This window comes from Apostichopus japonicus, chromosome 17 (genome assembly GCF_037975245.1).
Source record: "Apostichopus japonicus isolate 1M-3 chromosome 17, ASM3797524v1, whole genome shotgun sequence".
Lineage (NCBI taxonomy): Eukaryota > Metazoa > Echinodermata > Holothuroidea > Aspidochirotida > Stichopodidae > Apostichopus > Apostichopus japonicus.
Genome location: NC_092577.1, coordinates 4,582,497 through 4,606,373, shown reverse-complemented (window position 1 = coordinate 4,606,373; position 23,877 = coordinate 4,582,497). Strand labels below are relative to the sequence as shown.

The 23,877-nt window shown below is 39.9% G+C and overlaps 1 protein-coding gene across 1 annotated transcript in view; it reads left to right on the top strand.

Annotated features, from left to right (window-relative positions):
• LOC139984292 (CUB and sushi domain-containing protein 3-like) overlaps positions 1-23,877 on the top strand; it is a 74,129-nt gene that overhangs the window by 19,970 nt on the left and 30,282 nt on the right. Inside the window, exons 6-19 of the mRNA XM_071998143.1 lie at positions 177-457; positions 2,148-2,299; positions 2,754-2,910; positions 4,332-4,667; positions 7,655-8,026; positions 9,565-9,678; positions 10,067-10,417; positions 13,057-13,179; positions 13,836-13,928; positions 16,058-16,399; positions 17,765-17,860; positions 18,841-19,176; positions 21,713-21,814; positions 23,037-23,375. Coding sequence (XP_071854244.1) covers positions 177-457; positions 2,148-2,299; positions 2,754-2,910; positions 4,332-4,667; positions 7,655-8,026; positions 9,565-9,678; positions 10,067-10,417; positions 13,057-13,179; positions 13,836-13,928; positions 16,058-16,399; positions 17,765-17,860; positions 18,841-19,176; positions 21,713-21,814; positions 23,037-23,375 — 3,194 coding nt within the window. The remainder of the gene's footprint in view (positions 1-176; positions 458-2,147; positions 2,300-2,753; positions 2,911-4,331; positions 4,668-7,654; positions 8,027-9,564; positions 9,679-10,066; positions 10,418-13,056; positions 13,180-13,835; positions 13,929-16,057; positions 16,400-17,764; positions 17,861-18,840; positions 19,177-21,712; positions 21,815-23,036; positions 23,376-23,877) is intronic.

Below are 23,877 nucleotides of genomic sequence, written 5' to 3'. Positions count from 1 at the left end.
CTGCCCCCTCCCTTCCCCCTCCCTTCCCGCGCCCCCAAATTTCTAGCCTATATATATATGCTGACTGGCGGCCCTTTTCAAGTTACGCGTCAGGCTTTCATGATGGCAAAGGTCTTAGATTTGACACAGAACATTTGTGATATATGCAATGATTCGATAATTTGTTATTCCCACAGGGCCACCCCAACCTCGCTGGACTATGTGGTTTTCGGAGATACGTTTCAAGGTGCAGGAGATGAAGCGTCTGAGAACAGACAGGTAGCTTACGTGGATAGGGCCTACCCATTCCCAGGAGCCAATTTCTTTACCTTTGAAGGTGACGTGATGCTGCTCAAGTTTGTGGAGCCGTTGACAATCACAGATTACGTCCGTCCCATCTGCCTTCCGTCAGAAGATGCGAATGAAGTTACCGATTACGATGTTTGCTACACCACCGGTTGGGGACTCAATGAAGACTGTATGTAGTGTTTTATTTATGCTCACATGCGCGTAGCCAAGGGGGTGGCCGCCCCCCCCCCCCTTGAGCATATTTTTTTTTGTATGTTTTTATGATATCGCTAGTAATTTCAAAATAGAAAATGCTTAGATGCAACTTACAAGGCCTGGGAAGTGCCATTTCCAGCGATCTGCGAGACATTTTCGGCCAAATTTGTTTGCACGCTTCGCGCCAACTCATGGTTGCGCTACGCTTAGGTAGTTTGCAGAGCCATATATACACCCCTGTTAGTTTGCCTACAGGTGCGCCCCTCCCTTTTCCACAAATTTTCGCCTGCTTACATCTAGCCAAATGAAAGCATTTGTTTAAGTACCTTCGTTTGGTTTTTGTTTTCAAAATAGGACAAAACTCTTGCAAATCATTTTGCCTCTGAAGAAGATCCTGCTAGGATCGGATAGTTAAATTTGTTTAATTGAATTGTAAGCTGAAGTGTTTGGTATTGCATTTCCCCAGCAATTGGGGATTAGGGTTTAACAAAAAGAAAACAGAGAAGCACAACGAGGGGGTGGAACAAAGTCAGCTGAGATCATCAAAAAATTCCCTCAAAAGATAGACTTTAAGTCACGTTTAATAGAACAAAGAAAAGTATTTAAATCTGATTTGAAAGGGCAGGGGGGGGGGGTAATTTCATTCTTTTAGGTGTAAACTTCACCGGACCGATCTCGTACTCTATTGGAGTTTTTTTGGTATTTTTAGTAGAATCTGGTTTGATGACCTTGACTCATGATTCGGTTGATAGAATTACTTAAATAGTTCAATTAAATGGTTCAAGGGCAGCCCCTTTCAGGCAATTCAGGGCAAAGTACTTCGATCTTAACTGCACAACGATATCCAACTGGCATACCCAATGAAGGTGGTATAAAATGGGTGCTATGTGTTCCCTCAGAGATGAACTTGTTATTAGCCTAGCATACCCAATGAAGGTGGTATAAAATGGGTGCTATGTGTTCCTTTAAAGATGAACTAGTTATGAGCCTAGCCTACCCAATGAAGGTGGTATAAAATGGGTGCTATGTGTTCCCTCAGAGATGAACTAGTTATTCGCCTAGCATACCCAATGAAGGTGGTATAAAATGGGTGCTATGTGTTCCCTCAGAGATGAACTAGTTACTAGCCTAGCATACCCAATGAAGGTGGTATAAAATGGGTGCTATGTGCTCCCTCAGAGATGAACTAGTTATTAGCCTAGCATTCCCGATGATGTATAAAATGGGTGCTATGTGTTCCCTCAGAGATGAACTAGTTTCTTGCCTAGCTTACCCAATGAAGGTGGTATAAAATGGATGCTATGTGTTCCCTTAGAGATGAACTAGTTATTAGCCTAGCATACCCAATGAAGGTGGTATAAAATGGGTGCTATGTGTTCCCTCAGAGATGAACTAGTTATTCGCCTAGCCTTTTTTGACACCAATTAACAGAGAGAATTTGCATAATCTGACCAGGACTCGAACCTGCAATCCTTAGATCACAAGTTCACTGCCTTAACCACTTGACCACAACGCCCCCCACAGAACCTCGTAGAAAACTAAATCCTACTTCAACTTCATTTAGAATAAATATCAACAGTACAGGCACTCTCAGACTCACATATATTGCAGTTTAATAGCTCAAACGTTTGTACTGCACTGACTTTTTCTCCTCCTTTCGAAAGATGAATTCAACAGTTATCTACAGGAGGAGAAGGCGACTTTACTCGACTATTACAATTGCTCGAGCAGAATCAAGGATCTTGACGAGAACTTCCTAGCCTCCGAAAACATGATCTGTGCCTCATATGACGAAGATCTCGTCGGACCATGTCTGGTAAGCCATCCGGTGAAACATGCCGGTTACTTTTTATTTCTACTCTGAAAATTCTATTAACATGACTGATTGTTCACGTCGTTAACTTAGGGTAATGTAATCATTCATACCATCATCATGCAACTGACCCTAAACTGTAAGAATAGCTTGTCTAGTATATAGCCTTCATGCGACCCGTATTCTGCAGGTCAATTTCACCCGGGCAACCTGAAGTTAACAGAACCACTAGAGGTAGATTACAAATCTTACACTTTTTTTGCGACATGTTTTGCCCAAATGGGGAAGTTGCAAGGTAACTCCTACATATATATGTATGGGAAGTCCCCAATATGCATGGGAAGTCCCCCATATGTATGGGAAGTCCCCCATATGTTGTGCGAAAAAAAAAAAAACCTTGGATAAATCATTCTGTCCTTATTTAAATTATGTCCTATTCTGTTTACATAATCCATAGGGTGATGGAGGTAATCCAATCGCTTGTTACGGGAACGGTACCTGGGACGTGGTAGGAATCATCAGCTGGGGTTACGGATGTGGCGATGCGAACTCTCCTAGCATCTCCTGGCGTACAACCGCCTATCTGGATTTCATCAATGATGTCATCAGCCATAGTAAGAATCAGCCCCTTTCCGTTTACATTTTGTTACTACATTTCTGGTGAAATCTAATATTACAACTTTACGGTTGCATAAATTGTTTACTGAATAATTTAAAATTTGATGTGAAATCGATAGCATATCCCATGAAACCATCTTTTGATCGTTGGTATTCAAGTGACTTGTTTTTTCCTGGTGACTCCTATCTTTAGAACCTTCATGGCAACCCGCCAGTGACAAATGTTGTGGCCCTCCTGTTGTAGAAATATCTTTTTAGATAAGCAGGGATGTGCCCAAGATTTCCTGAGTGCCGGGTATACTGATCGCCGTCCTGGGGGAGGGGTCTAAGGGGAGGGGTGACATATTTACGTACGTGGTGCACTCGTGCTACAACTGCCAGCCTGACATTGACAAGAGCAAGTTGTATACAGAGCTAGTGTAGTGTGATACTGCTTGCTGCAGATTAAAGCCATGCCTGCTCCATATCTCCACAACTGTGTTTACGTGAATTTGACAAATGGGGGAAACAAGGATACATGTGGCCTAATTCATGTTGAAAATAATGTTAGGAATGTCGGGATTTTAGATGATGATAGTGCTGGGCGGGATTCACAATTTTTAAGACAGTGCTGGGCGGTAATTTTTAGTGCTGGGCGGGGTCGCCCAGTGCCGCCCAGCGTGGGCACATCCCTGGATAAGTTAAGGGTTCTTACTTGGGAACCGATGGATTTATTTTTACAACTTTTGAAGAACTTGTGTTGTAACAGAAATTTCTACTTGTTTCCCCACGAATTTCGGCAATGTCAATTGTCTTCTGACCCTCCATTTTGTTGGCTGATCATGTTTTTATTTCAAATGATGAAGTTATTTTTAGCAATTATGTGTAGAGATTAACAGAGGTCCAAGACTGGAAACTTTTGGTTAAAAATGATAACTTACAAAAAGTAAGCTTGGCTTAACTCTGTATTTGACTTGAAACACTTACATATGGTTATGTGACGATGTGACAGTCTTTCTCCAAAATTCAACTAGCTCTAATAAGTCTAGCTGACTTTTGAATCTAGTCGAAATGCGAGGGGGGGTTTGTGCACCCATAACACTGGTCTCATTCTTTCCCTGGTGAATTAAAAAGGGACAAAATATTTGCCTGACTGAACCATTTTCCACCAACTGAGGATTGGAGGTAACCCCCCTTGGTCCTTGCAACTGGTTGCTATGAAGGTTTCAGTCATATATTAAACTAAGTTAATTCGCTGAAAATGAATAGATAGATATTGGTATGAAATCCAAGCTCAATGGCTGCAGAAAGAGAGAGTGAATTTTTAACAGAAATGAAAATTGATCGTAGACATAGACCAAACTAATTTCTTGTTGAATTTTGGCCGTAAGTATGATGAAGGTAATTTAAATTTAATTTAATCTTTGTGGTAATACAGCCTACGATGCTGAACTCTGCGAACCAGTCGAAGAAGGTCTGTGCAACGAGTACCTTCCGTACAATGCGACGTATCGTGGCACCCAACAGACGGCCGAATACACCATCTCCCGTCTGTTTGAAATCGGCAGTCAGTCACCCTACTGTAATACCTCCGATTTGATGACTACGCTCTGTGCCGCTAGCCATGGCGACTGTTACCCAGGAGAAGAGGGCCAGAAGGTGCTCTGCAGAGGCTACTGTGAGGCTGTGATAGGCTACTGTAACCTAACCGATGCTGTTTATATCTGTACTGACCTCCCGTACGGAGACTACGAACAGAAATGGTGTGTCAAAGGTGAGTAGTAAAAATGTCCGTCTCATCACCAGCGTTACCAGCGACAGTTGACCAAAAAACGCTAGATTTGAGAAAATATAACCCTAGAAAACGCTAAATGGTAGTTTCCCTAAATTTTGTGTTGTTTCGAGTCAAATTAGCACAGATTCGTAGGATGAATGGTCACCGATCACTAAACAGATTTTGAATAGTTGATTTGAGTGATAGTCTAACCCAGAAAATTTGAAAAAAATATAGAAATTTTCGGTAGGAAATTCCGAAGATTGTTCAAAAATACTCAAAATAAATTTGGATGGGTCTCCAAGTAAGAATTTTGTTTAAAAAATCTGAAAAATGGTCTATTTTTGGTTAATTTAACTAGTTTTAGGCAAAAAACGCTAGAATTACCAAATTCGAAAAAATGCTTGAACCCCAGAAATGACTAAAAACGCTAGATCTAGTGTAAATATGCTAACGCTGGTAACACTGCTCATCACCCTGCAATGACCCCCTCCAGTACAGAGAAAAACGCAACAGAAGTCTTGCCTAGCAACGAAAGAACCGAAGTACACTAAATAGTTTTCTCTACACGAAAGTTCACCTTGCTGTCCAAAAATTAGTAATGATCTGTCCTGATTTTATTGCGAGTCTTTTGCATTTGTGGAGGTCAAAGTTCATTTGAGGTGAACAGAGAGGTCATGCACAGTCTGAAAATGTGGTGAACACAGGAACTGTAAACATAAAAGCTTGGATGAATTCATACATGTTCATGTAGGTACACTCGAGTGTTTAAAGGGACTCTTAATGTTCTTTATTGTTTTGTGGAGGTCAAAGTTCATTTGTGGTAAACAGTATTCAAATTAGACCTTGTAAATGGGACTCGTCAGAAAGGAAAGCCTCGCAGATCTTAATACCTTTTCTGTAGATTATTAGCCAGAAACATGTTTTTCTATTTATGTGTGTGTGTGGAGAATTGCCAAATGCAGGCATGAGCTTTTTCCGCGAATTCACAGAATATCCGTGATTTCATTTCTACCTCGGGGACGATAACTATTATCCTAACACACTGTAGCATACGCAAACTGGAGCCTATACCGCAATTTTTGCAAAGTTCCTTGATTATTTTTTTACCCCAGGCTCATCCCTGCAAATGTCACTTTTTGTCAACATGAAGCTTTGTGATCATAATATTCAATTGTTAAATAGTAGTAGTAGTAGGATTGGTGGCAATCAGTATAAGTACAGTACTCTTGTTGGAGGCAGAAGGAACCTATGCGATGGTGGTGGTGTGTGTGAGGATGTATGTGACACTTGCTTGTCAACACAGTAACTCACAATGTTTATGGTGGATTAACTTCATACTTGGTAGTTCGATCCATCTTATCGAGTACAAGGAACCTATTGTTTTCTGTGAAGTTCAATGGTCATTTGGGGGTCAACAGAGGTCATAGTCCGAAAACTTTGTGAACACGGTAACTCAAACAGTGCATCTCTGTTGTATATCCACATTTATTGAGTGAGTGCAAGAATCGATCTCATCGGTCCATTGTACATAGATACTGCAGTTAGTTGATACTCAGCAGCTCAAAATCTAAAATCGAATTTTTAGAAATTTCTCAGATTTGGATATTTCAGTAAGATTTTTGCATCTCTTCTTAAAGCAGCATTTTGCGTTTTGTCGCCGTTTTTCCATTTTTTTGACAAGTCCATCAAGTTTTTTACATATATCAGTCACAAAACAGCAAACTAAGATATTAGCCAAGTTTTTTCCCTGCCAAAAGCGTTAATTGGCAAGTAATTTAGGACATTTGCAGATAATGGGAAAGTGACCACCAACAAATTACACATTTACTAATAATCGCATACAGTTCCCCCAACCCACTAGTTTGAACTCAACCAATCAGAGATGCAGGTTAAGTTATGAGCCGTTGCTAAAAATAGATTCAAAACGTCAAGTTGGTAACTTGGTACATCCAGCAAGCTGGACTCCAACAGCTCCCTGGTACAACTGCCATAGACAATCTACACAAATCAAGCATTGTGTTGTATTACGTATAGGCCAATGACGTTCGTAGCTTTTAAATATTCATATGATGGGCGAGGTTTATTTGGATCCCAAAGGAAAATATCTTTGAGGAAAACAAAGTTGAAATGTGTAAACATTTTGACTTTTATGCCACCATTTGAAGTAAGATTTGAATAGATAAGCTAGTTATGTATGTCGTTATGGCATCAGTGAGGTTGAGAAAAACCGTAGAAAAGGACGCAAAATGCTGCTTTAATTGCCATGTCTGAATCTTCTTCTTAGACTTACCTTGTCAGTATGGAAATGAAATTCAACCAATGGCTGTAAAAATCATGTATCGATAATCATGCCTTCAGTATCTAAATTGAAATGAGTTCTTAAACAACCCACAGAAAAGTACATTTTTGTTTGTTTCGTAAGACAACTCTCTCCTGCCTAAAACAGTATCATCCTGTGTCTCTGGAAAACTGTTGGCTTGCTGTGTTTTCACTTTTTGTTGGCTAAAATTTGAAATAGGAAAAAAGCCCTGAAGTAGTATTTTAGTCTTAGGTACATTACTCAATTTAGGAACAGGCAGATGACATTAGATTGGTAATACAATCCAAATTGATGTCACTTCAAACTGGAGATGAAAGAAAATTAGTAATGAATATGAAGATGATATGAATATGAATAATGTATATTGATTTGACTGCACAATTATTCAATGTTTTTAACTTTTGCATGCCCTGTTAAAGTGGCAAACCCAATCATAGACATGTAATTATCAAAACTGTTTGCTTCTGCTTCACGTTTGGGCACAGAATGTGACATCATCTCGTAAATCAGTTTTAAATTTTAGATGCGGTGGTATATGATGTGTTTTCCTCTATATTCATCTCAACTATTCGTTTTAATTGTTTAGCTTCATTTCTGCTGGCCTTTAAATTTGGGCGGACGTATCCACACACACGTCTGACCCGTGCCATTTCTTTACAAACAGGAGCTGATTATTCGTGCGGATACTACAACCGCACTCTCACCTTGGAAGAGCCTCTCCTGCACCTGGGGTCACCATTTGCGCCCTATCAGTTCCCTGAACTTCGACGTTGTTTCTGGTTGCTCTCTGCCCCGGAGGGTTACGTCATACAGCTGAAGTACAACTACCTTGACATCTATCCCGACACGGATTACATCTCGTACGGCGAAGGAGACCCTTACTCCTACACTTCCACGCTGGCTAGGTTTGATGGTTATGTGCCACCAGCGATTTGGACTTCCAGTTATAACAGCATGTGGATCAAATTCCAGAGCAACTTCGGACCTGGGTCCAGCTATGGTTTTGGCTTATATGCGTTTATTACACCTGAAGAAGGTAAGAACAGAGCCAGACTCTGTGAGGTTTATAAAATTGTGTGGTGTAGCACCTGAATAAAATGGTGTTGTTGACGGAAATTGTGCAGTGTACGACATAGTGTTGCAAATTGAATGGTGTAGGAAACAAATTGTATGGTGCAGGATATGAGATGGTGTCGTGAGTCAAATGGTGTTGTTGATGAAATTGTGCAGTGTATGACATTGCTACAAATTGAATGGTGTAGGAAACAAATTGTATGGTGCAGGATATGAGATGGTGTCGTGAGTAAAATGGTGTTGTTGATGAAATTGTGCAGTGTATGACATTGCTACAAATTGAATGGTGTAGGAACAAATTGTATGGTGCAGGAAATGAGATGGTGTTGTGAATATAATGGTGTTGTTGATGAAATTGTGCAGTATACGACATAGTGAACTACAAATTGAATGGTGTAGGAACAAATTGAATGGTGCAGGATATGAGATGGTGTCATGAATAAATGATGTTGTTGTTGAAACTGTGCAGTGTAAGACAAGGTGTTACAAATTGAATGGTGTAGGAACAAATTGTATGGTGCAGGATATGAGATGGTGCCGTGACTAAAATATTGCTGTTGATGAAATTGTGCAGCGTATGACATATTGTTACAAATTAAATGGTGTAGGGACAAATTTGCATGACGTAGGATATGAGATGGTGTAATAAAATTATACTGTGGTGTAGTAAATGGTACGGTGTTGTTGGTGACAAGGTGTAATGCAGAATGGCATGGTGTAATGAAAGAAAGAAATAATGCGTTATAATGTGTTACAGAGTAGTAGTTGTGATTGGCATGGTGTAGTTAATGCGATGGTGTAGTGAATAATGATGTGTAGTCGAAAGCTACTACACTACAGAATGGCGTGGTCATGGTGTAATGAATGCAGTGGTATTAGTAATGCATAGTGTGTTGTTGACAACACGGTGCTGCATTGAAATGGCATGGTGTTAAGTAGAGCAGTGTTGTAAATGAAAAGGTGTCGTGAAAGATTGGAGCGTATTTGATAACGTGGTGTACGTACCACAGAACAGTGTGGTTTGTAATGATTGGAGCGTATTTGATTACGTGGTGAACCGCAGAACAGTGTGGTTTGTAATGATTGGAGCGTATTTGATTACGTGGTGAACCACAGAACTGTGTGGTGTAATGATTGACAGAGATTAGAAGAATGATGCAGTGTAGCAGGGAGAACTTTTTCTCTTTGAAAGGTTCCTGTGCACAAAAAATGCTATGCATCTCTGTACGTACTTGCATAACAGTTTACGTAGCATTTTGCAATACGTTACCAGATAGATTATTTCCCGTATAAAAGGGTATAAATGGTTTCCATTCATAAGTTGCTTGCATTTTGACCTTGAAAAAGTAAAATTTAAAAAATCCCACTTTTTCCGATCGATCATCCCAGACCTCCTGCCTTGAACAATGATGGATAGGAAATCTTTTTTTTTTTTTTCTCCGTTTTTTGTTAGTAAAGTCACTAATTTCTTACTTTATTATTTTTCTGAATCATCTTCAGGCAGGGATTGTCTCGACACAGATATATTTTGCGATGATACGTGCTATGACTACTCCATCGCCTGCGATTTCATCTATGACTGTTACGATGGCACAGACGAGGCTGATTGCGGAGGTAACTAGTTTCCGCTCAACTTAAGGCTTAATAAAATAAAAATAAAACAACAACTCTTCGCAAAGTTATCCACTAAAGAGCCAGTGTAAGAAAAAGGGAAAAAAGTAAGCGGGCTTGCATGACGTTTGGATTAGTATTAACACACATGTAATTATTCTAATACATCAGTTTGCAGAACTTTCTAAATTTAAAGCAAATTTATGCTTAAGTATTAGTATATGAGTGTAGGCCGGACCACCACATATGTAAATTTTAATACACAATTGAAAATTCTTATTTATAACAGTGTGAATGGAGATATCAGCATATTTCATATTAATACACGTAGTTCATATCTTATACAAAATCATCAATTCTTTTAACCACCCTTTTTTTTTTTTTTTAACAGATCTGGAAGTCGGTGAGAATGGACTGAACATCACTTCTCCATTTTATCCCATCGTGGGTTACCCCGAGAATTTCACCTTCACGTGGAATCTGAACGCTACAGACGGGTATCAGATCGCCCTCCTCTTTAGCCTCTTGAGTATAGACGAGTACGGCGGCGACGCCCTCTACATCGGCGAGGGCAGCGATGGAGATATAGAGGACGCCCTCTACGTATTCACAGGATACCGAAGCTCGTTCCGTATTTTGCCTTTTGCGGACAGTATCTGGATGACGCTGGTATCGGATGGTTATGATTTCGGTGGAAGAGGGTTCGGTGCTTTTGCATTTCTTGTCAACGATACTGCTGCAGGTAAGCTTTGTGAGGATCATTAATAAGAGATAGTTTGATACTCGGTGGAATTTTAGATCTGGCTTCAGAACTCTCTCTCAAAAAAAAGTTATGTTGCATTTCAATTATTTTGAAACGTGGAAAATATCTGCCATCCTACCCCTACCCCTCCCCCTCACCTCCCCTCCCCTACCCCTCCCCTAGACAAATATAGTTTCACAAAAGTTTCACAAAATAAATCACGTCAGTTATACTCCCATATGCTAGGATTCACTCAAAGCAGAGGCTGCTCTTGGATGCAGAGCAGAAGTGATTGCTCCTACACTTGTTATTAAATCTCTGTTTTTACAACCTTCAAATGTACAGTATCTAGAGATGATATGAAGAGTTACATTATATGCAAGTTTTTGCTTGCTCAGAGCTCATTCTCATTTAAGTTGTCAGAATATTACTGCAAGAATTGTAACAAACTCTAATGAGACCTAGACTAGCACATATCACTCCCGTATGAAGAAGATTACACCGGTTAACTGTCTCAGACCGTCTCACTCAGAATAATTTTCAAGCAGGTATGAGCTTTTTCTGCGATTTCGCGGAATATCGGTGATTTCTTTTCTACCTCCGAGATTTTACACCCCTCAAATGCCGTGAATTTCTAACAACAGAGTTGTATCATTTGATCTGTGGTTTGCATGTTTTTCATTACCTATGGATATCCAACCTGCACGGGGACAAAAACAATTATCCTAACACACTGTAGCATATGCAAACTGGAGCCTATACCGCAATTTTGGCAAAGTCCATGAATTTTATATTTACCCCAAGCTCATCTCTGTTCAAGATACTTACATATGTTAATTACCCTAAATTTAGCCCTGAGTTTATCACCGATATATTTATCAGAGCTGTTTCAGTCTCGTGAATTTGCGCCTACGGAATGAACTTCTCCTCATCGTAAAGCCTAGTGTTCAGATCCTGGGGAATATCGCTGTTTTGTTTCTGCTGCCCCAAATCTTTGGAAAGAATTACCTGAGTCCAGCTTCGTACTCTGTCCATCTCTTGTGTCCTTCCAATCTACTTTGAAAACACATCTGTTTCTAGAACTCAATGACTTCTAATTAGCTTTGACCTTTTGAATTATCTTATTCTCTGTGTACGTGACTTGCATTACCCTTTTCTCACTGTTGTTTCACTGCACCACAAGCACCTTGTTGAGGGAGGCCGACGCATTACAAATGTTTTCGTCATTCGTCTTCGTCTTATTATTATTATTATGTGATCGTCCGGTAATAACCTGTGGATGTGTGTGTCTCTAGAATAAATATTGTTCTAATTATATAACATAAAGCCTGTATTATATGGACCTGATTTTTGGGTGGGTTGTGGGTAATATCCAAATCCAAGTCCACACATTTCTAATTGTTTCCATACCGGTACTATATTGTTACCACATCCAGTTAGGCCTATATACTTCCACTAACATCCAGTTTTTATTTCCATTGTACAAATGATGTGTATTTTGTTGGTCTCAACCCAGCAGTAGGACACCGTTGGCACGGTCTGCTTTCCATGTAGGCTATTCAACAAATGATGTGTATGTTGTTGGTCACAACCCAGCAGTAGGACAGCGTTGGCACGGTCTGCTTTCCATGTAGGCTATTCAACAAATGATGTGTATGTTGTTGGTCACAACCCAGCAGTAGGACACCGTTGGCACGGTCTGCTTTCCATGTAGGCCATTCAACAAATGATGTGTATGTTGTTGGTCTCAACCCAGCAGTAGGACACCGTTGGCACGGTCTGCTTTCCATGTAGGCCATTCAACAAATGATGTGTATGTTGTTGGTCTCAACCCAGCAGTAGGACACCGTTGGCACGGTCTGCTTTCCATGTAGGCTATTCAACAAATGATGTATATTTTGTTGGTCTCAACCCAGCCGTAGGACACTGTTTGCACCCTTCTCTTGTAAAGTTTTGCAGGTCAAAACTGAAACACGGCAGTTGGTAAGATTTTATGCCTGGAAGTGTTTACGGAAGGCCCTAGAACTTGGGGACCCCTTGAGCAAGGGTAGTTACCTAGGTACTAACTTCTTCTTCTGCCTATTGGATAAACACAGCACCTGACAGTACACCACTATAGCAAGCTGTAGTATTATAAAAGGTTTTATAGGAATCTTGCTCTTTACCGTCCAATGATCCTGAAGACAGGCTCTGGGTACCAGCGTGTCCACTGTAATCCATGGTTTACTGTTGTCTAATATTCCCCACACCCCCCCCCCCCCCCCCCCCCGTCACTCCTCTTTTCATAGCTCTATTCCACCCTTTTATCTCCATACCTTTCTGTCTTTGTCCTTCTCCAGTTTATTCCCTACCCCCTTTCCCTTTATCCTCTCTTTGTCCCTCCACTGTTTGTCTCCTACCTCTCCTCTTCCCTTGTTGGTTTTTTTCTTTCTACTCTCCATCCCTTGTCTACTAATCCCCTCACATCTATCTCTATGTGTTCACCATGCTCATTAACCTGTCTGTATTCTGTGCGTGTTTTTGTCCCTTCTGTTACTGTTACTTGTCATTTAGCCTTTGAAGAAGATCCTGCTAGGATCGAAACGTCAGGCCATCTTACATTTACACATCTAATATTCTCAACGTTTTGATTCCTTCAGCTGAATTGGAATGCGATGAAGATTACGAATTTGACTGTGGGGACCGTGTCTGTTTGTCTTTCTATGTTACCTGTGACGGGACGGAGCAGTGCCAAGATGGCTCCGACGAAGAAGGCTGCGCACGTGAGTTTCTGTGGATTATTTGGGATCCATTCTTTCTGGTGGTGGAAGTAAGAAGTATGTATGTATGTGTGTGTGCATGGTGGGTGTATGTGTGTATGTATGTTAGATCCTCCTGCAAGCAGGAACTCGCAAAGGAGCCATCATTGGCTTATCAAAGCCGCAAGCTGACCGAAGTCAGTCTCTTAGATTCATATTTTAATGTTGTAACTGGACGACATACATTAATCTTGGAGTGACTCGAACCGGGGACCTTACTATATGATTGGAAGGCACCGCCCATACAAAAAACCTGCAGGATATATGCCAGGATTTGGCCATATCCTGCATGCTTATGAGGGATTCCTGTACACGCATGCATCATGGAATCTTGCATGCATATGAAGGATTTTTGTACGTTTGGAAGGAATCCTGTTCCATATACAGGAATCTTATAGGATTCCTGCAGGACTTTTTTTGTATGGGCAGCATTAACCACTGAGCTAACACTCCCTAGTATAGGGCCAATAGAAGAGAAGACAGAAGGACAGAAAGAAAGTAAAAAAACGAATCCAAAAAGAGGAGCTTATTCCCCAAATGGGCATTATTGTTTTGTAAAAGAAGACACTAAATAACGAATTATTTCTTCAACGCTTTTTTTTTTTTTTAATATACGACAGGAGATGCGTGTAATAATGGCACCTACCTTCCACCATACGAAACCTGCAATCAGGAATGGTTCTGCAAGGAGGGAGAGGACGAGGAGGACTGTCGTGAGTTCTCATGATCTCAATTTTTTCGTTTGAGCAGGCTTGTCCTAAATTTTTAGGGAAACTTGCATGATTTTCTTTGTAGAGCAACATGGTACAGTAGCTCAAGCTCAGTAGTGGAGTAGGTTCTTTTTTTTTTTTAAGAAAGTCACTTAGTAACATGAATGCATAACATGGCCATCTCACAATCAGTGGATCATTCTCTTGGCCTTGGTTGATTTTCCTGTTTCACACAATTCATATATTAAACAGTGATGGCAATTTTCAAACACCCTCTGTAAAAATATGCTGGGTGGCATCTCCTAGATTTACATTACATGACATAGCATTGCTTTACAATACCTTACAGTACATTGAATTACATTACAGTAGGCTACATTACAGTACATGACATTGCATTGCTTTACGTTACATTATAGTACATTGCATTGCATTACAGTACATTAAAGTATATGACATTGCATTACTTTACATTACATTATAGCATTACAGTATATTAAAGACAACAGTACATTACATTGCATTACATTACATTACATGACGTTGCATTACATTACATTGTATTACAGTACAGTACATTACATTGTATTACATTGCATGACATTGCATTGCTTTACATCATATGGCATTGCATCACAGTACATTACATTACATGACGATGCATTACATTACATTGTATCACAGTACATTACATTACATTGTATTACATTGCATGACATTGCATTGCTTTACATCATATGGCATTGCATGGTAGTACATTACATGACGTTGCATTACATTACATAGTATTACAGTACATTACATTACATTGTATTACATTGCATGACATTGCATTGCTTTACATCATATGGCATTGCATCACATTACATTACATGACGTTGCATTACATTACATAGTATTACAATGCAGTACATTACATTGTATTACATTGCATGACATTGCATTGCTTTACATCATATGGCATTGCATCACATTACATTACATGACGTTGCATTACATTACATAGTATTACAATGCAGTACATTACATTGTATTACATTGCATGACATTGCATTGCTTTACATCATATGGCATTGCATCACATTACATTACATGACATTGCATTACATTACATAGTATTACAATGCAGTACATTACATTGTATTACATTGCATGACATTGCATTGCTTTACATCATATGGCATTGCATCGCAGTACATTGCATTACATTACATTGCATGACATTGCATTGCTTTACATCATATGGCATCGCAGTACATTACATTACATGACGTTGCATTACATTACATAGTATTACAGTACATTACATTACATTGTATTACATTGCATGGCATTGCATTGCTTTACATCATATGACATTGCTTCACAGTACATTACATGATGTTGCATTACATTACATTGTATCACAGTACATTACATTACATTGTATTACATTGCATGACATTGCATTGCTTTATATCATATGGCATTGCATCACAGTACACTACATTACATGACGTTGCATCGTGTTCCTAACATGTGTAACAACCTTTACGGCGTTCTGTCAAATATCTCTCGCAAACTCCAAAATGTCTGTTCCACCAATTAACTGTTAAGGACAACCCCACTGATATATTGCACCCCACTGAGTAAAAGTTGATTGGCATGTAATTAAATATTTTGTTCCATTTAAAAAATTGTCGCCTGACACACTTTCATATTTAAGTATTTCAAGCCACTATACACATGCACACAGCTAATCAGAAATTGTCCACTTCTTCAGCATTAGTTTGTTGAGAACAATTAAGTAGAAATGGACCTCACTGTTTACTGTACTTTAGGTTCAATTTTTTATCCCCCCAAAAAACCGGAGAAAAAACCAATGCAAGAAGCTGCTTTGTATTCGAAATGTGAGGACAAATTTGTGTATGTCGATTCTTCTAGTGTGTGTGTGTTTGTGTACATGGCATTTTATTTGCATTTTCTACTACTCTATGTGGATCTCGATGGAGGATAAGCTTCCAGAAATATCTTCATTAGAAATCTTAAAAGGCAAATACCGCCATCCTTGTATACAACTAATACAGATCTAGACTTTAAATTAACCCCCCCCCCCTTTTTTTTTTTTTTGGTTATATTTTTTATCTTTGCAGCTCCATTGGAGAATGGTGAATCGTTCTACCTAAGTCCTCCAAGCGATCCTTACAATTATGACAGGTATGCCAATAACATCAGCATCTCTTGGACAGCCAAGGCAGGAGAGGGTTCCGGTTTTGCTGTGGAGTTTGTGACTTTTTCAACAGAGCCTAGGTTCGATAGATTGTACATCGGTTCACCCTCCTCCTCCTCGCTCGACGATCTGTATTACTTTGATGGGTACGGCGCGCAGAAACCTTTCATCCATGAGAATAACAAGTTCTATGCCTCATTCGTGTCCGACGAGAATAAAAACGAGGGATCCGTCTACCTCCTGGTAACGGTCGTGGATTTGGAAGGTGAGGAATATGTGCGAGCAAGCGCTCCAAGTGAAAAAGTATAAAGAGAAAAGTTGAATTCAAAAGATATGGCCTTAGTACGCACATGTAAGTCTTTCATAACAAAGTCTTCTTCAAATAGAATAACAGGAAAAGAAAACACATATCAAGTGATATAAAAAACTTGAAAAAATTGGAAATGAAAATAACTAGAAAGGAAATAGTTAAAGTTGAAGTGTCCTGGAATCTCTCTGTTTTATCTCAAATTTTACTGATTTCTTTCGACTTCCAGAAAGTAACTTGTCTCACATAATCAGCATGGTCGCTGATTGTACAAGCCTTAGCTGGGTAAAAGGCGCAGACACAAAATGCTTGGCAAGATTCCAAACAAACTATGATCCAGTAACGAATTTGTAAACATCAAATGTTCAAACATTTAAACAAAACACCACAGCCCCCTACCCAATGTTCCTCAAACTACCCTCCCCTCAGCTAACTTGGTGAAACTGACAAATTTCCTTGTTTTGGACTCGGGGGAAAAAGTGATCAGTGCTTCTTGGAGGCCCTGTGCAATAAAAAAAATTCCGTTTGGTAAAGAAGATGTCAAACACAAGGCAGTTACCATTGAATATGGTTAGGCTTTGTTTGTCACACATAGCAGTCCAACGTTAGGATAGAGTATTCTAGGAAATTGATGAAAAGTGTTGCTGTTTTTGAAGCAAACTGAAGGAGAACTTTGTCAAAAAGTCTTATAGCTAATTTTCTCCACGAAATTATTTTATGCAGCTTATACCATACTTTTAGAGCAGTGTTCCTAATACGAAATTTCTAATTGATTCATCACATATGGTTTGTAATGATTTTCAGCCTTCAATTATATAGTATTAGGCTTTAGTGTTAAATGTGGAACACTGCAATTGGTTCAATTCGACTTGATACTACTACGATATATTTCAAAAAGCATTAAAGAAAAAATATTGGCTTCTAAAATGTTTGTTTTAGTCTTCACCACTTTTTAATACCACTTTTTAATAGAGGGAGCAGCTGAAGACGAGATTACCTTTTCGTAGTTATGTTTCTTCTCGACTTTTGAGTTGGTAGTGCTCATCGATTACACAATTTGTGAAGCGTTGACATTTTGACATTTGACATTAAGGATTCAATTAAAAGAAATTAAAAGAAATTAAGAGAAATCAATGAAGGAGAAAGAAAAAAATATGCTGGAACCGGGTACTTAATCCTTGAACCAGGTAACAGCAGGGCTAGGTGATTAACCAGAGACGCCATGCAAATACTATTTAATATTATACTGTACACTATGTAAGCATATATATTAGCAAGAAACTTCTTATGAGTTGAATTTTTTTATTTTTTTATTTTAAATAGAAAGTGTCACCTGTGACAAAGGAACTCTGCTCCACCCGAATCAAGTATGCAACGGACTTTGGGAGTGCTTGGATGGGCGAGATGAATATGAATGCGGTGAGTCTCTTTGTTAGACCCCTCTGCCCCCCCACCCCCCAACATCTCCATCACCCTCAAATCTTTATACTACTTTGTCTTTATCGATAGTCCCTCCTAAACCGTTCATGTACTCTACCTTCTTTCCCTCCCCCGCCCTTTCCTTTACCCCCTTTCACCATTATCTATACTCAAGACAATTGAAATGGAGGGGGGGGGGTTGGCCGAGCTTCTGTTCAGTTTCTACAACGATATCAGAATTTATAGAAAGCCCTTTCACTGATGGTGTGCTTTTAGGATAAACCAGAAAGCTGATCTCAAAAATTATCTTTAGCTGTGTAAATTGTTCAAAAATGAAAAAGGTCTGTGTATACTTGTGGGAATGACACAGTTTTGCTCATATGGGAAAATTATCTGGGTGTTTGACTTGCTCTTAAAATGTCGCACAAAAGAGAAGAGAAAAGGTGTTGGACATTTATTTTGCAAACGTTAACAACAATATTCAATTTATGGTTTGAAATTAATTCTAACTGTTATATGATTATCTTTTTATAACTCATAAAGAAATGTCATTCAAAACTCACCAAACTTCTTATCTTCCAAATCTTATTCGTTACCGAAAGCAATACCTTCTCTTTGACTTCTGTTAAAGATATTTTCACTTTTCTTCGTTTGTTTATTTGGAAACCCACGCTCAGAATGGCTGGGATGCACCACGCTAGCGTTCCTACCATTCAGCGTAGTGATACAGTTCGCATCACCACCTGCAAACTGACGGAACCTTAGTATTTAATGTGCATGTATACAATGCCGTTACTATACATTTACTGCGGTACGATACTTTTATGAAGAGTGAAGAGGGTGTCCAGCAATTGGTCACCCCAGTGTTACCCCCTTGAGGATATAGAAGTATAGTACCAAGCTCTGAATATTCAAAACTTCACCTCTGTACACAAAATCACTAGTCCTTTTGTTACCTCTCTATACTCTGCTCCTTTCAGAACCACTGGATCGTTACGCTACCGCGGCGATTGCTACCCCGTACTTCCCCGAAAGCTACGAGAACAATGCCGACCTGCTGTGGACTTTCACGGCCGAGGACGACCTACAGATATTGTTCGTTCCTCAGATATTCTACACGGAAGAAGACTACGATGTTCTGAGGATCGGAAGCGGAACTGATTGCAGAGAGGCTTACTTTGAGGAACTCTCGGGTGTCCTCGGAAACGGCGCGGCCTTCATCTCGCAGGACAACACTCTGTGTCTCCATTTCTCCTCCGATTACGCCTATACAGACGTGGGTTTCTACGGTTTCGTCCAGGTCGTTAACGAAGAAGGTGAATTTTGTGATCATGCGCACGCACGGTAGAGTTTAAATTGGAAGCATGTTTGGATCTCTAGTCACGAGAGTGTAACAGTGTCTAAATCTGTATCAATAGGGGCAGGTTAACACAAACAAAAACATAGTTTGAGAAATGGCAAGTCAGAAAATAGTGGCGAAAAATATAAAACCTACTTTTCTCAATCAGAGTCTTTTGAAAATTGCTTTAGTCTAGTCTGGGAAAAAAGTGAAGAAAATTGTCATTTTGAGCAAATTTTCCTGACTACTTGTATGAGAGCTCACTTTTAGAATATGAAAGAACCGTTACATGCTCCTCCCACTACGATTTATTTTATTCAACCGTCATATTTGCAATTTTAATGAGAGGTGTCAGCATACATTTTGCAATTGTTACAATTTATTTAGGTCCAATAGGGGTACTAGGCTATAAAACATTAAGTCCCTCAGAATGTGTAGGCTTGATAGTCAACCGTAAAACATTCGTGTGTTGTTTGCTCTGCAAAAGTAGTCTGGAATTTCATTTGTCTGAAAAGGGTGGGAACCATCTGATAAAAATAATAATAATAATAACATTAAAAAGAAAAAGGAAAATGTTGATTTCTCAATATTATATCCTGTGATAGCTACCGTACTAAGTTTTGGATTTTTGGTGCCTATCATCCTTAACCTCTGAGATTTGATTGGTCATATATACACATTGAGGAGAAAATTAATATGGAGGAGAAAAAAAAGATACTGCTGTGTTTTTCAGCCAGTTTGGACAAATTTCTATAATGCTACTAAAACAATTCTGTATGGTAACCGTGATACTCTCTGGTCTTGCTCATGTTTTGAACACTCCTTGTAATGATGGTACGGACAGTTCCAAACTGTTGATCTATCTGGACAGTATATATCCGTGACTGTATATATCCGTGACCGGATATATCCGTGACAGGATATATCCGGTCACGGATATATCCGGTCACTGATGGATACGGTCACAGATATGTCCAGTTATGGACATATCCGGTCACGGATATATCCGGTCACGGAAAAACAGGATATACCCGAGATAGGATATATCCGTGACAGGATATATCCGTGACCGGATATGTCCGTGACCGGATATATCCGTGACCGGACATATCCGTGACCTCCGTGACTACTCTCTGGTCTTGCTCATGTTTTGAACACTCCTTGTAATGATGGTACGGACAGTTTCAAACTGTTGATCTATCTGGACAGTATATATCCGTGACTGTATATATCCGTGACCGGATATCTCCGTGACAGGATATATCTGGTCATGGATACATCCGGTCACGGAAATATCCGTGACAAGATATATCCGTGACCGGATATATCCGTGACAGGATATATCCGTGACAGGACATGTCCGTGACCGGACATGTCCGTGACCGGACATGTCCGTGACAGGACATGTCCGTGACAGGACATGTCCGTGACCGGACATGGCCGTGACCGGACATGTCCGTGACAGGACATATCCGTGACCGGACATATCCGTGACAGGATATATCCGTGACCGGATATATCCGTGACAGGATATATCGGCATTGTTTAAATAAAATGTCAGTACAAGTGCTTTCAGTCATGGTATGAGAGTATTGTGTATGATAATTGTAATAGACTAAGATCATTAAGCATCCCATCTAGTGATATGCTGTAAAATTCCAGTGATTGAAATTATAGAATATTACAATTTCATAGTTTTTATCACTCCATAAGATGAGAGCATTGTGTATGATCTGTGATGTCGTCCACAAAACGTCAAACAAATACCATGGCCTTTAGGGTATCTATAAGAATTGCAATGATTGATATAAACTTGATAAATTAAACTCAACTGTAGGAAAGAGTTTTTAGTTTTATGATTAAAAATAATGATATCAAGTGACGACCTTACAAGTGTAATCCAAAATGCCCCTCAGTGGAAAACAACAAAAGTTTAAAAAAGACAGTCTGTCTGGCCAATGTATGACATCACATGTGTTTATATATCAAAATATAAACCGGTGCTGTGGCCAAGTGGGTAAAGGCTGTGGCAGTCGAAGCAATGAAACTTAGTCATTGGGAGGTTTGGGGTTCGAATCCCCGGCCTGTAAGGTGCACTGTTAAAAGTCCTGCATAAAATCCCGCAGGATCCTGCAGGATTTTATGCAGGATTTTGTGCAGGACTTTTTGTATGGGTGGGTTTTTCATCCAAGAGCAATCTAAGGTCTTCCCATCTGAAATGACTTTCCAAAGTTGAAAAGATTCAAAATTTGAGTTAAAACGTTGAATTGGAAGCCACCCGACGATTGTTATCAATGAGCCGTTGCTTCAGCGTCGTGAAAATAACCGGCCGATGATGATTATCATTAAATTATGATTATTAGTACATATCACAAAGTGTACTTGACAGTTTTCAAATAAAGTAAATGATAAAAAAAAAAATTGAACCTTTTTTTTTGAAAATTCAAGACGTTGTTATTAGCTCCTTGTCTTATTCGGCTTTTTTTTTCTTATATATTTTCATTGGTATTCAGATTACGTCGTGTGTCCCGAAGATGACACCATTGTGGCGCAATCTTACATCTGTAACCGTGAGTGGAACTGTGGTCAGACAGGTCTTGATGAGGTTGACTGTGGTAGGTCGAACACTAATCTCTCATTTTTGTATTCGATGATATTTCATTTTGGAGATTTTTGTAGTTTGTTATCTTAATTCCTAGTGCTAAATCTAGTATTCCTTCTTGTCTTGTGGTGAAGGGGAGGAGGGAGGGGGGTGGGGGGCATGGAACTGTGTGGAGTAGGTGGTGACAAAGTATGGGAAGGAGGAGGGGCAGCTGGAAGAGAGCACATGCTATTTAAAGACATAAAGTTGTGGTGTTAGTTATTGGATTTTCTGCCACACAATCATTACGTTCCAGTTCAAATCCTCACCAGTAACCAGTTTTTTTTTTTGGGACCCATTCAAAACTGCCACTTTTCAGTGTCGTTGAGCAGAGCCTCTCTGTGGATTAGGTGATTATGGTTTGGGAATTTGAAGACTGCAGTCTTGGTTCTATTATTTCAATGAAACAATTTTGTTCACCATAGTCGCACTGAAATGACAATGCACGTAAGGGGGCATTCACCTTTCTTTCAGTATTGAGAAAGCCATCAGGTGCAAGGGATACAATTTCATTCGTCGAATGGGGATGCTGAGTGGCAACCCTGTGGGTAGGGATCGGTGCGACAATTGTACGTCACCTCTGCCTCGTATTCCTCTGAAAAATCTACCAGGCATGAGCTTTTTCTGCGAATTCGCGGAATATCCGTGATTTCTTTTCTACCTCCGAGATTAAAACTTATCCTAACACACCATAGCATACGCAAACTGGAGCCTGTACCGCAATATTTGCAAAGTTCTGTGATAATTTTTTTACCACAGGCACATCCCTGATCTACTCAAAGAGAAGGTTTGTCAAGAGCAAGGAAGCCCTTCCTCTTTGGCAAACACTAAATTGAACAATAAATGTCTATTTGTTTCTATTGCAATATCATTAAGTTTCGATGGTTTGAAATGTCAAGATCCTACACCTAAAGGTTCACATTGTGTCAATGCCACAATACGTGCAACCAAGGTTGTCACTTTTTAAGTATTGCTATTTTGTAGAAATCGAGTGTTTTTTTGCAGTCTCAGTGAACCGTTTTGAACTTTTGATTGATCTCATCGAATACTTTACGATCAGCATGTCCAACCAGGTTATTCCCCTTCTCTGTTGCTAAGAGACAGAATTCTATCATACTATACAGTACTTCTATGGTATTTAAAGAAGAAATGAAAAACAAATTATCCCTCGACAAATTTTCTTCCCTTCCTTCAAGAACGTTTCCAACAGGGGGATACCGTATACGTGAATTCCCCCTACTACCCCGACGTCTACCCGGCTAACACAACCTGGATCTGGAGTGGATCCGGCGAGGAAGGCCTCGGGGCCTACATCGAATTTTACGAGTTTGACGTGGAGGAATATGTCGACTTTCTCTACATCGGATGTGGATTCGAACCCTCTGATGAAGACTCCATCCGGGCCGTCCTCACCGGCAGCGAAATCCCGGATCCAATCCTGCTAAACTGCTCGGATGTTTGGCTGCGGCTCGAGAGCGATGGAGAAAGCCAAAATTATGGCTACAGTGGTCTCCTCACAGTGGTTGATCCAGTTGGTTAGTATGTCATGGCCGCCCTGTTTTAGAAATAATAATTAACATTTCTTATATAGCGCAACTTACAATAAAGTCTCGCCGCGCTGTTCTTAACCCTGGTCATTGGTAACTTTACACGCCAAAGTGTGCACAATTCAAACAAACTCTCCTGGGGCACCACAGTGCACCACAGCCACCTATCCCCTGGGGAACTTCCCATAGGGTGCAGCCACAAACTGGCGCGCGCAACTATATTTACAAGTCACCTCGCAAGTCCCCATTTATACACCTGGGTGAATAGAAAGGAGGTAAAGTGCCTTGCCCAAGGACACAACGCAATGATCTGGCCAGGGCTCGAACCTGTAATCCTTAGATCACAAGTCCACTGCCTTAACCACTTGACCATAACGCCCTGGGAATGTCCATTAGAAAAGTGAATGTCCGAATGTAATTTCTCTCTCGAGAATAGATCTTTTAATAAGACATCATTTTGCTTGCAATTAAGGAAGTACCTGACCTGCCT